The following is a 14,142-nucleotide window of genomic DNA, read 5'->3' as shown; positions in this document are numbered from 1 at the left end:
ATAAATGTAAAAAAATTTGCATGCCATTTTTTTTTGCAAATCGTCTCTTATTTGTGAATCTCCTTGAGGTTGAGTTACTTAAATAAGATCTACACGGTTATATGCAAACTTATTACTATATATACGAAGTTAGTAAAATATTTGCGAAGTTAAGCATGTTTCAGTTACAGAAAGTTTGCAGATTTGGTTATACGAATATTTTTATAGGTTTCAATTACAGAAAGTTCATAGATATGATTATACAAACTTCATATTATATATGCCAATATAGTAAAATATTTGCAAAGTTTTTAAAAAGTTTGATGATATGGTTATGCAACTTTATACTATATATGCGAATTTAGTAAAATATTTGCAAAGTTTCTAGATTTTAGTTATAAAAAGTTTGCATATATGGTTATGCAAACTTCTCGAGGTCCGTAAAAAATGTGAATCTACATTTTAGTGAAAGTTTGTGATACACGGAAAGCATACCGATATATCACACAAACCTCAAGAAATTTTCTCGTGTAAATGTTAAAATGATCCTTTTAAAATCAAACATTTGCGAATTTGGACATCAGGCTGATTTTAAAAAATTATAGGCCATTTCACGAAATGCACATTTTCGTAGTACAGTACAATCATTTTTTGATAAATAAATATATTAAAAATTGAATCCCAACTGGATCCAACCCAACCCGTTTTACCTGTTCAAAATGAAAACAATTATATTTAACCCATTCTTCCTTAGATTGATATCAGCACCAGTTTGAGATACTTAGAATTAAAAATTTCTACCACGTTCCAAGTTATCTGGATCCAAAAACAAATCTACTCGTCAATGCTGGGTCAACCCTTCCTTAACCCATCGGCCATAGCCAACCCATTCGCAACCAAATAGTATTACTCGCTTGGCAGTATTTGTTTCAGAGATGCAATATGGCTGGTCGAGACTGCATCCAGATAGGAAGTAGAACTTTGGATGGACAAGCAATTTGGATCTATGACGCAGGCCAGGCAATACATCTCCCACCCACCAGATGCAGGACTGAACTACATCCAACTAACATTTCACACATGAAACTGAATGGCCACGCACTGCTGCAGGGTGATAAACCTATCGATCCAGACACAACCCTCTACTGAAGTCTTATGGAGATTATTCCCATAAGAAAGGGGATCGGGTCAGGGGTAATCCTGAGTAATCTGTTAGAGGTCAGGGTCCCTCTGATGCCATTGATCCGGGTGATGGGTCCCACAAATTTTGCAGGGTAATTCATGCTCCAGATGAATAGCATCTAGAGCACGCAAAATGGATGGTAAAAAATAGAGATAAATGGTTGTACTTGAATGCCATTCATTCAAGCATCCAAGGGACCTTAATCCGTCAGGGGTACCAGTGACCTGATCAGCTCTCATCCTATACCCAGCCTGTCACCACTTAGGGCTACCATACAGCCCTCGGTGCACTGCACCCACCATCACATTTCACAATGGTGTCACTACCTTCAACCATAGAGCAGATTCAGAACCTGTTATACAAAGGGTCTTCCCAGAAGCAGGCTAAAGAATGTGTCAAATGCAGTTCATGAATGTAATTATGTTGTGTACGTAATAAAGATACACATAATATTCAGACCAAGTTACCACCACCAAACATGTCATGATAGTGGCTTACACAGGATAACCCTTACCAACTGAACAAAAATTTACAGGAAGCATCAGTCTGATGCAACAACGTCCTCAACCCCTGTATAGTGTCTGAGTAGCCCATTACTCGCTGTATGATGGGTTTCATTGCTAATGAGTAATACATAAAATTCGTTTGTGCACATGGAAACAGTTGCATGGTTTTTTATTTCCTTCTTTTTTATATAATAAAGCATGCCAACCCAATGCTTACCAATAAACTTTCCCTTCAGTGCAACGAACAGTTGAGTATCATCCCAGTCATCCGCTTTGCAGAGAGAACTTCCAACACACTCCAGCATTTCCACCATTTGACTTATTTTGTCCGCTCTTTCTGGTTCATGAGATCGTGGTAATACAGTAGGACGCACATTGGTTGTCCAAGAATGCTAAAAAAGAGCCAGAAGATCATGTTCCACACCTGGTAGGTCAGAAGAAGAAAATGAGGTCCCTACGCCATATACACGTATGATAGTTCAAGACATGAAAATATTTTCGAGCTACCAAGCCTAGGCAAACCCTGACAGGATCACCAAACAGATTAATATGGCATGCACAAGATTCATGACAACAACGTTACTAACAGAAATCAGTGAATTTTCAGTAAACCAAGAGGTACTAAAACAAAAGAAACACGTAAATAAAAGATGGTCTAATGAAGTAAACAAGGTTATATCTGCTTTTTCTTTTTTGAGAGAGAAAAAGGAATAGATGCATTCAAAAGACAATAGGACAACAATCTTTTATACACACATACATACGTATGTGTGTGCATATCCTGGCATGTCTGTGTACCTCTGAGCGGTATGTGTGCTGGTTAGGTTCCTTTGACTCAGTTCAACAGGCTCAACTAGTGTTACCTGGTTAGCAAACTCACCCATCCATACCCCTCTCCAACTTATCCTACTCACTTGTATCCTTAACCTATCCTATCCCTCAACCACTTACCATTACCAGTCTCAGTGTTGTCCAATCCCTTAGACCACCGTTGACTAAGCTTACACCGTCACAACCATAACCAAGTCCACCTATTTCCCTAATCTATAAGCCTGAGACCTACCAAAGCAAAGTGCTCACCCTAACCATCCCTACCTAATTATCGTCCTGAGTTCATACCCAAGTGTTTCCTTACCATACCCATCTCAACCCTGGCATATACCCACCTGAATCAATCTCATCCATATTAATCCCCCTTAACAGATCTCACCCCAACCTGTTTCCTAATTTACCAGCACCGACTGGAGCGTGCCGTATTGTTCCCTGCACCCCAGCCATCTATCCTCTATACCTGAGCTAAGCCATGCACCTTACACCGAACCCAGACCAACATAATTCCAGCCTGCAACATCGCAAGCCTGACCCAACCTCTGACCCATCCCATCATTAATCACGACTGAGCCCATTTGTACCCTAACCTTGATCATAAGTTGATCCCATCCGCAAGACCTGACCCATCCATCATTAATCGTGACTGAACCCATTTGTATCCTAATCTTAATCCCAAACTGATATTATCTGCAAGAACTGAGCCATTATCCATCATCAAAGCCCATAACCAGGTAGGACCCTGCTACTGCCTCGTATCTATCTAAAATGTTAGAATGCGGGTTATATATAGGGTTATATATATATATATATATATATATATATATATATATATATATATATATATATATATGTGTGTGTGTGTGTGTGTGTGTGTGTGTGTGTGTGTGCGTGTGTTATATGTAATATGTATTACCCTAAGGGGTATTTTTGTTTTTTTGACCTATGTAATTTTTGTAATAGGTGTCGCCCAATAGGGGTTTTTATTTTTTATGAAGTTGTGATATGTTATATTGTCATGGGCATTTCTTCCCTTGACAAATATAACAGCTATATAGCTGTTGGGGCTCCCCAACAGCTAGCTTTAACCGTTGGGAGCTCCAACAGCTATATTGGGGAGCCTCTCACTCCCCCATGTGCCTATAAATATGGGGCTTAGACCTCTTGTAATGCAATGCATTTTGTGTGCATTTGATCCACAATAAAGACAATATTTTTTACACTGTGTTCATTTCTTTAAGCCCATAAGTGGCTAGTGTGCTTGTGTTTTTTCCCCTTTGTGTAGGTTTGTATTTGCCTCTTGTTTGACGTGTGTGGAAAGTTCATGATTTCATTACATGGTATCAAAGTCATCAGTTAAAGATCTTGTTGGTGTGAACGTTAAAGCATGGATTATGTGATCGTGAGCTCATGGTGTCCAAAGAAAACCTTTGCTCCTATTCTATTTTCATTCTTTCCCCTCTCTTTCTCTTTCTGTCTCTTCTTTGTAAAATGGAGAATGAACAAGAAATTGTCATCTCCATTCCCGTAAGACTCAATTATACAAACTATGTGACGTGGTCATCTATAGTAAAACACAAAATATAGGAAAAGGCTCTATAGAGTTTGGTTGATGGAACTGAAAGAGAACCTAAGCTTGTGTTTACAAAGATCGAAAATGGCAAAGTATCACTTCAAGGAGAAAAAATGTCTAAAGTTGTTGCCGAATATAAAAAAATGTGGAAAGAGTAGAAGATGGGTCATTCCAAGATCATTCGATAGCTCATCAATAATGTCGACACCAAAAAATGTTCAAGTTTGGCAAAATTTGTTTTTGCTAGTGATGCATGGAAGTATCTCAAGAATATGTATTGTCTAAAAGACATAGCTCATGTATGTAATGCACAAAATAAAGTTAGAACTATGACCCAAGGAAAAATGAGCATTAGGGAATACCATAATGCACTTTCTCTACTAAGAGATGAATTAGCTCTTTTAGAGCTTAAGTGACATTGTCCTAAAGACGTACAACAACAACAACAACTACGCCTTCATCCCAAGACAATTGGGGTCAGCGATATGAACCAAAAAAGAAATTCATTTTGGGTCTTCCACATGAATCCTTTTCCTCCAATCATTTCTATCCAATGCCATGTCCTCGGTGAGGTTCAAAGCATTCATATCCTTTCCTATCATCTCCATCCAAGTCTTCCTAGGCCTACCCCGACCACTTTTAATATATTTTCCCATTTCTCCAACCTTCTAACTAGAGCATCATTAGGCCTTCGCCGAATATGTCCAAACCACCGTAAACGATTCTCTCGCATCTTATTTTCAATGGGTGCAACACCTACCTTCTTACGTATCTCCTCGTTCCGAATCTTATCTTTTATTGTATTTCCACACATCCATCTAAGCATCCACATCTCAGCTACACTCATTTTTTGAATATGATGTCTCTTGGCAGCCCAACATTCTGTACCATATAGTAAAGCGGGTCTAATAGTCGTCCTATAAAACTTTCCCTTCAACCGCAATGGCATTCTACGATCGCACAACACAATAAGGGTTTTCCCTTTAAAAAAAAAATTAACGCTTGCGTAGCCGCGGGCCTTTTTTTTTTTCCTCTGCTGATAAGGTCCAATTTGCGTCCTCTGGTGCCCTTTAAATCACACAAGGGTGAGGGAGAAGCCCTCACCCCAGCGCTCCTCCTCCTTTCCCTCTCGATTGTGCACTCTCTCTCGCTCCTGGTGTGTGATCCAACCCCGACGACGACGATGACGTCGACTCTCTCTCTCAGGTACGCATCTCCTTCTTCTCCCCTTCTCTTCTTCTTCTCTTCTTCTTTTCTTCTTCGTCTCCTTCTACTTCTGTTTGTCAAAGGGCCGACAGGAGGCTGACGGCTCCCTGTCGTGCCCTCCCTCTTTCTCTCTGCATTCGCCAGAAGGTCGGCGGACCCCTGCCACGTCCTTCCCCTCTCTTTCTCTGCGTTCGTCGGGAGAGATACATTTGACTGCTTAATTTACCAACTTCTTGTACCATATAGTGATATACCCCAAAAGAGTCTTATTAACACAACCCTCTTATTTCTGTGGATTTAGAGAATTTAAGCAAGCCAGTAAAGAGCCACACTCAAGTGGTTCACCTTATTCACCAGCCATAGCTTTTCTACTTTGTTATTTATTAGATTCTCCAAGGTTTTCAGCTAATAGAAGGAATTAAGTACAAAGTCTACATCTTGTATCAATTTTATAATAGTGGAGGACTTTAGCCATGTGTTCCGTTAGTTGCATAACCTATAGTAGAATTTTTACAACTTAAAGAAATTTAAATACAAATTCTCAAAGCACATATACGAATGAGTTAAGCTTCCTACTTTGGTTCTAAATGTCATAAATAAAGGCAAGACACATCCAGTTATGATACATACAATCCCCAACTGATTAAGTTAGAACTTTCACAACTGGCTCATTCTTTTATAATCCAAATCCTTTGATTATATGCTCAAATTGGACTTTGAATGCATGGCATCTATCAGTAGTAAAGCTAATAGACAATACTTGCTGTTGTTCCTTACACATTCCTCCATGTTAACTATGGCTAGGTAACCTTAAACAAAGAGAACCATATAGATTTTTAAAAAATAATAGCAAAATTTTACTAGAAAAATTAGAAGAAAAAAGGAGCAAAAAAGGAATGCATGGCAACTTCAAGAATCATCAGATGTGTCTAAATCCACATTGTATCAGCTAAAGGAATTTAAGATATAAATTTACAACAAATATGGCAGAAAGGAAAGTGTTAGAGAATTGTCAATATATATCACTTGCGAGCTTGATATTGAACAATGGAGGAGCCGTACCATATTCCACATTCTCCAATACTGACCACAGCATCATCAAAGAAACACAAAAGAAAATTTTGTAAGAAAAAATTCGACTTCAATTATTGCAAAGCAAATGGATGGACATCAGTAGTTCATAAACAAATAACACAAGCACTACCTCTTCAACAGTTTTTGCATTCCACCAATCTTTGTAGAACTCACGATCACCAAAACGCAGAAGCTCCGCAAGTATATTTAACCTTCACAATGGTAGTTCTAAAGAATGTTAACTATATCCACATGTAAACTAATAAAATATTAGTGTGTGAAAAGGAATTTTAATAACATAAAATCACATAGTTTGCTTGGATAATCCCATAAATGGCACACTAAGTATCAATGACACTGATGGATCAGAATTCTGTTAACCCATGCTGCTGGATAGCAATGTCTTTAGAAAACAGAACAGAAAGAGAGAATACATGAAAATGGACAGAAATTATTCATTATGTGAAACAAACCATAGCTCCACACAATTTCACAAACTATTACATCTTTCATACATGGAGACACAAAGATAAGAGATTTCACTGTTCTTCCATTTATCATGCATTCCTTCTGCCTATAATGGAACTCTTCCCTAGAGGTACAATATGGAGCTTTGGCCCTTCACGTAAGGCTAAAGTTTTTGCATTGGTTGCTTCTTTCTTCAAAATTAATACGCAGGAATATCTACAGAAGGGCATTCAGCTGATAGTATTTTCTATATGTGTAGAGCAAAAGGCAAGACAACCTTTTTCCAACTTCTCTTTCAACTAGAATGGCGGGGTGTTTCATTCAGGTCCTCACCTTCCTCATGTTATCAGTGTATATATATATACATATATATACATATTTATATACATATACATATATATATATATATATATATATATATATATATATATATATAGAGAGAGAGAGAGAGAGAGAGAGAGAGAGAGAGAGAGAGAGAGAGAAGAAGAAGAAGAAGCCAAAGAAGAACGAATGAAGAAACCGGAACCCCACAATTCTGCTCCATAGTTCATACCCAATAGAAGAGTTGATCAAGCCTTTTATAGACTCATGCCTGCCTAAATAATGCTAGGGATGGATAGGAATGCACGGCCTCCCAAGGCCTTTAGCCATACCTAAGATGCATGGATAACTCATGCATGCCTTTTTCCCTTTTACAGACTTGCGCTAAATAAGGTGCAAGGTACTTTGGACTCCCAATGCCCCTCAAGGGATTCTCAAGGTGCATGGCCTCTTGAATTGGCCTATGTGCACGTCCTCACATGCTTGGCCCATGGGTTATACTAGATCAATGATTACAAGATCTGATCCAAATCCATGTTTTGGTACATGATCCATGACCCAATCCAGATTCACATTCCTACAGCCCCTCCGAAGCTATACATGGGTTTTGAGTTTTGACCATAGATAGCTTGCACTTCAAACCCCAATGCCTTGTTTTAGTGAGTGCCTTATAAATAGGATGTCACCTATGTCACAGGGACTCGGCAAAAGGGCCCTCACACCCGTGTCAACACGACGCGACGTGGGTGCGGGTGCTGCACCCGATGCGGCAAACACGAGAAAAAAGAACAAGCAAAATGCCCCCATTGAAACCCTCAACTCACTCTCTCCCTCAACTCGCTCCCCAAACCCTCGTCTTCCCCCTTCACTCTCACACTCTCTTTCGTATTCCCTCTCTCTCATCTTCTCCCCTCTCGATTTTCCTCTCTCTCGGTTCCCCTCTTCCCCCTTTCTTTGGTTTGGAAAACAAGAGGGAAAATGAGAGAGAGGGAAACAGGAACAAGGGGAAACGAGAGAGAGGAGAGAAACGAAACCAGAGAGAGAATAAGGAGAAGAAGAAATAGAGGAAGTAGTGGAGAGAGGGAGGAGGAAAGGGATGTGTACCTGGCTTCCTCTCTTCTTCTTTTGTCGGTGTTGGAGGGAGAAAGAAGGCAGTGTCACAACGATGGCCAGCAACGCCTCCATCCCCACCACGTACGAGAGCACCACTCACACTGTAGAGCCGTCCTCTTTCCCTCTCTCTCATAACACCTGACGCAAACCAGGTGTTATGATAAGGCCAAATTCAGATCCAGATATGTTTCTCTCTTTCTCCGGATCCGGGTCAGTTTCAACCATAGTCACCTGTATCGCTAAAGGTAATTTCTTGGCGAGGATATTTCTCGAAGAGATTTTCAAAAGTTGATAAATATCGAGAATATCTCGGTAATATATAAATAATTAAATAAAAATTCTAAAAAATAAGTAAATATACTGAAAATAGAAAAATGAAAGAAAACTAAAATAAAGACCTTAAAATAGACAAGATAAATTGATAAATGAACAACTAAGTTGGCTTTTAAAACCTTTAAAACACAACACTTTGAATCAGTCTGGGTATACAGAGCCAGGCGTCCAAGATTTTATATATATATATATATATATATATATATATATATATATATATATATATATATATATATATATATATATATATATACCCTCTCGCACCCCCACACCCAAGTTTTTTTAAAGTGTTGTATCGCCGCACCCTCACCTGCACCTATGTGGCATAGGTTGTCACTTGTTCCTTTTTATAAATGAAGTGTGTCTTAAGTTCTTAAGATTCAATCTTCTCTTGCACAAAGAAGGTACATTCACATCTATTCATTTGTTTAGTGACAAAATCATAACAATTCAAGTAGTATTTGGTCAAGTATATCATGAGAAGACCAAGTACATAAACATTGACTGCCATCTCATAAGAGAGAAGGTTTAAGCCAAGTTGTTCTAAATCATGTATATTGATACTCATTTTCTACTCATCAATGTTCTTACTAAAGCAGTAAGGAGATGAAAGCACAAAGAGACCAAAAGCTATTGCTGGTACTAGCAAGACCTCATAGAAAATGCAAAGCATTTAGCCAGCGGCTGCTTATCTCTTCCTATCCTCCAACCAAATATGCAAGTTGGGCATGGCATACATCATCTCCCCAACTTGAGGGGAGCATTGAGGAACATAAATGTCGAATGTAAATTGTGCAGAGGCATTTTTGACTTTTTACCAATGTGCAGGTTTTTCCATCTTTTCATACTTTTACAAGGGCATTTGTCGACAAATTATTACCCTAGTTTCTAAGGTAATTAATATAGCACAAGAATGAATTAGCCTATATTGACCTAATACACTTTTCTTAAACAGTTACACCTAATACCTATTATCGGATTGGCCTTGGAACTGGACGGCGAATCACAAATGGAATTGGGGGTCGGGTATTTGGAAGGGGTGGACTGTGGTGGTGAGTGAGTTTTGCCAATTCCTAAGGGTATGTGTCGGTGATGGTAAGCATACTTGCTTCTGGCAGGACAAGTGGCAGGGTGAACGATCTCTTCGGGAGGAGTTTCCCGAATTATATCATGTTGCTCAAAGGAAATTTTGTAGGGCTCATGACGTTTGGATGCCTACTTCGAGAGAATGGGACATTGTTTTGAGAAGAAACGCATCCAATGTAGCATTTACGCAATGGCCATCCCTCATGGCAGATTTAACTCTATTTCCTTGACACAAAAAGTGGATGACATTGTTTGGATGTTGTCTTCCAATGGTCAGTATTTGGCAGCTTCACTCTACATGGCGTTGTGTATCCCTTCAGCAAGGTGGTTGCTGAAAAACGCACTTTGGGGGGCTGGGTTACCTATGCATGGTTCGTTGTTGGGCTGGCTAATTGTACAAGGAAAGCTGAAAATGAAAACCAAGCTACAACCACTAGGATTTCTCTTGGCTAGTCGATGTTCCTTATGCTGTTGCGATGAGGAATCGATTAAGCATTTATTCTGGGAATGCTCTTATGTTAGATTTATGATGCAGCATGCTTGGGGTGATCTGAACATGAACTTGGATGCGGTAGAATTTCCTAGACAGGTATTGATTGCTAGTCATCTCAACTATAAAGAATCGAAATGGAAGTTATTATGGCATGCCTGGGTGTTAACGGCATGGAAATTAATCTGGCCTGAATGCAATCAGCATATTTTCAGGGGTTTGAAAAGAAGTCCTGATTGTCTTCTGACTCAGTTGAAGTGGGAGCTATTGTATAGGGTTCACAGGAAATGGCCGAATCAGGACTTTAATTGGATCGGTTCTAATGGACTCCCTAGGTTATGATCTATACATTCTGTGATGTTTTTGTTTTTCTGATTTTCTGTTTTTTTGTTTATCCTTTCTGTATTTCGAATTGAAGGGGATGATACCTCATCAGTCCAATTTATGTACTTTGATTACTGCTGATTTAATAATATATATTTTTCTTAAAAAAAAAATAGCTTCTTCTCTTTAATTCTTCCTCTTTCAAGTTTTCTTGCAGATTCTCAAAGGTAAATCACTCAAAATGTGAATCCCTACAAGTCCAAGAGGTTAATGATTGCCAAGTGCCTAAAGGCCTCGGTACATTGGTGTAGAATCACTTTAACTAAAAAATGCCTTGATACACAAGGGAAATTAGGTAATTGATCCAAGAACCTGATCCAATAAAGAGGTTTTCTAAAAAGCCTTACTGGATTCTTAGTGTTCCACCACAGTAACTGCAACCCAGCAATTGCACAATAATTCATGATTAACCAACAAACACAAAAGCAACACACAGGCCCTTCACTTCTTGAGAATTCAATGCCATTGGGCCTAATTCTCCAGGTAGCTCATAAAGATGAATAAAAAACATAGGTAAATGATGAATGCCAAATATTCTAATATATAGCAAGGCCTCAGCGAAACAGATTGAGGACTAACAAAATCCCTCAGACATTGCAAAGCATTCATCATTTACCACCCACATGTTAATCTTGCACTATAAAAAAAAAAATCTACCAACCCAGAGTTTGTTGGCAGTGTTTTAATAGATATCCACCCACATGATTTAATCAGACGATTACTAGACTTTCCAATCCAGGTATTACAACCAAATGCAAGTTTGAACTATGGTCATCTCAAGGGAAATAACTACTCAGAGAAGGATTGGACATACCATAGGTGGAAAAAGCAATAAAACATGCACAGCCAAACATATAAAGTTGGCACAGACAGCTTCAAGACCCTCTCTAGCGCATTCAAAAAATTTCCTTTCAAAGGATGCTGAGAATTCTTAATAATGGGATTGATGTACTGCAAAATTGGACCACCAAAACTAATTTATAGAGAAATAGTTTTGTGAAATTGGTTACTAATAATGGAATAAATAAACTGAGAAGAAAAAAGTAGTAACTGCACCAGCATACCTGTTCTATGATAAAGCCCATTACACCAGTGAAAATAACCAATTTAATAAGTTGACGAATTACCCATCCCTTCCGAATCAATGCAGTTCGAGGATAGCTAAGCTACACATCCAAGCATCCCTTGTGAATGAGTATATAAAATATAAATTCATCTGGAACAAATAAGACAATAATGATCTATGTCACAAAGACACGAGTACATACACGTATGTGACTCATAAACATGACATGGGTTTGACAAAATCTTGAAAAGTATAACACGGCCACACACACAGATATATATATATATATAATCTTTTTATAAAAATATTTTGTACTGTTCATCTGAAATCTAAAAAAAAATGTGTTTTGTATTAAGGATTAATGGAAACATTTTTCTATTAATATAATACATTTAATAGAAAAAATTTATATTACCCAATTACAAGGGCATTCTTGTAAATCTGAGGTGAGAATAGCTCTCTCTCTCTCTCTCTCTCTCTCTCTCTCTCTCTCTCTCTCTAAACCCCTCAAAAAATGGCTTTTTATAAGAAACATTTTGGACAAAATAAACCTCAGACACGGACAAACAGTCTTGACCGTGTCGGACACATTTTGGACCATGTCATCAGTGTGTACCATGCTCCAAAATGTGTTGGACTTCGTGTCCACGTGTGTCATTCATGACACGGGCCCATTTGGGTGTGTCACTGTGACATAAATAATCATGAAACAATTAAAATATCATGAAAAACATAAAATATTTCACAAACACAAATAACAAAAACAAGTGAACATTATAAGAGAGGAAGAGAAGGTCAGTGGTGACACTATTCTAACCTAAAGAAATCCTTCCCTAGGTCTGAAACAATAAAAAAATTAGAAACAAAGGAAACTAACTCCTATCTTCACAACATCTATCCAGATGACAGATGTCTTGGAACGTGATTCATGGACCACCATTAGCAAGGGAAAAATTAAAGGTTCATTTGAATGCCCTGTATCCAGAGGGACACGTGAATCAAGTCATAGCCCCATGGCTCCAACTCCATCTAAAACGAAGGATAACAGTGTTAATATATATACTATGTGTAATGAAAAGGAGGAGCGGCGGAACCACCAATAAAGCAAATCACTCTTTAAAAGTGATTCCAAGAGCCAAGAACACAAACACTAAAAGTGTCTACAAAAAACCCACAAAAGGGAAAAATGACAAAAAGTCATAAGTTGGATATTACTGAAGAAGGAAAAAAGAGGGTGAACAACCCTTGCAATACAAGAGAAAAACCACCTCTATTTATAGAGGAGGGAGCAATGAAGAAGGGACCACAAGGGGCTCCCATGTAGTCGTTGGGAGCCCCAACGACTACATGTGTGGGGCCCTTGTGGTCTTACAAAAAGGTGAAAATAAAAAAGAAAAAAAGAAAAGGAAAAAAAAAAGAAAGAAAAGAAAAAATAGAAAAAGGAAAAAGGGGTTACATGGGGATTTACCAAAATACCCCTATCGGGTATTTTGAGAATCAAAAAAAAGAAAAAACTGTATATATATATATGTATATATATATTTATATATACACGTATATATATAAATATATGTATATATATATATATATACATAATTTAACACGCCCCCTCAAACTTTACGGGGAGAAGACCGAAAGTTTGCCAAGAAACATAAATCGTGGAGTTGGGAGCGCTTTGGTGAAGAAGTCAGTCAGTTGATATTCTAAAGTGATGTATGGTAATGTGATAGTTCCTCTGAGGTATTCATCTCGAACGTAGTGGCAATCCATCTCGATATGCTTGGTCCGTTCGTGAAACGTATGGTTGCTTGCAATGTAGATCACACTTTTGTTATCACAGCAGAGCTTGGTGGGTGTGGAAATAAGGACACCCATGTCACCAAAGAGTCCTCTGAGCCACACGATTTCCATTGTTGTCATTGCCATAGCCCGATATTCAGCTTCAGTGGATGATAGTGAGACATTTTGCTGCTTCTTGCATCTGCACGAGATGAGAGATTCACCTAAAAAAATGCAAAGACCAGTAGTTGAGATACTATCATTGGGATTTTCTCCCCAGTCAGCATCAGTAAAAGCAGTTAATTCAAAAGATGAGGAAGAGGATAAAAAGAGTCCCTTGGAGATGGTATTTTTGATGTATCGCACAATTTTCATCACAGCCGCCATATGAACTGTAGTAGGTGCATGTTGAAACTGGCTTGCAGCATGAACCGCATGAGCTATGTTTGGACGGGTGATGGATAAGTAGGTGAGAGATCCAATTAATTGACGATAGGGAGTTGAATTCTCAAGAAAAACACCATTCACAAGTCTCAATTTTGCATTGATAACTTCGGGAGTCTCAACTTTATTTTCATCAGATATTCCAGATTTGGTACAAATGTCTGCTGCCAATTTCATCTGAGATAAAATGTATCCTCGCGGGGAGTAAGCCACTTCAATTCCTAAAAAATATCTCAAGAATCCAAGGTCAGACATATCAAAAGTTTCTTTTAACATAGACTTCACATCATTTACCCCCTTTTTTTCATC

The 14,142-nt window shown here is 38.3% G+C and overlaps 1 protein-coding gene across 2 annotated transcripts; it reads right to left on the bottom strand.

Moving 5' to 3' along the window:
* Positions 1–1,553: 1,553 nt before the first annotated feature.
* Positions 1,554–11,695, bottom strand: LOC149820312 (diacylglycerol O-acyltransferase 1-2-like). Of its 2 annotated transcripts, XM_089983687.1 has the most exons (5): positions 11,609–11,695; positions 11,359–11,495; positions 6,480–6,561; positions 6,338–6,358; positions 1,554–2,092 (listed from the first exon to the last, which is right to left on the bottom strand). In XM_089983687.1, the coding sequence occupies exons 1-5, from the start codon at positions 11,627–11,629 to the stop codon at positions 1,988–1,990; spliced, it is 366 nt and encodes a 121-aa protein (XP_089839813.1). In that variant the 5' UTR covers positions 11,630–11,695; the 3' UTR covers positions 1,554–1,987. The 2 variants fall into 2 exon arrangements, 1 of the variants encoding a protein (XP_089839813.1); XR_016426794.1 differs by lacking the exons at positions 11,359–11,495; positions 11,609–11,695 and adding an exon at positions 8,243–8,366.
* Positions 11,696–14,142: the final 2,447 nt, after the last annotated feature.

The sequence above is a fragment of the Nuphar pumila genome, chromosome 12, assembly GCF_984573655.1.
Source record: "Nuphar pumila chromosome 12, dmNupPumi1.hap1.1, whole genome shotgun sequence".
Lineage (NCBI taxonomy): Eukaryota > Viridiplantae > Streptophyta > Magnoliopsida > Nymphaeales > Nymphaeaceae > Nuphar > Nuphar pumila.
The sequence above is the reverse complement of the archived record's forward strand: the minus strand, read 5'-3'. Positions and strand labels throughout refer to the sequence as shown.

What these genes read in the sequence shown, in the direction of transcription:
- LOC149820312 (XM_089983687.1), bottom strand. Translation starts at nt 11,629, where the DNA reads ATGGGCTTTATCATAGAACAG. An exon ending in TGGGCTTTATCATAGAACAG is followed by an intron (nt 11,496 to 11,608) that starts GTATGCTGGTGC and finishes CCAATTTTGCAG; the next exon opens with TACATCAATCCCATTATTAA. An exon ending in ATGCAAAAACTGTTGAAGAG is followed by an intron (nt 6,359 to 6,479) that starts GTAGTGCTTGTG and finishes TGCTGTGGTCAG; the next exon opens with TATTGGAGAATGTGGAATAT.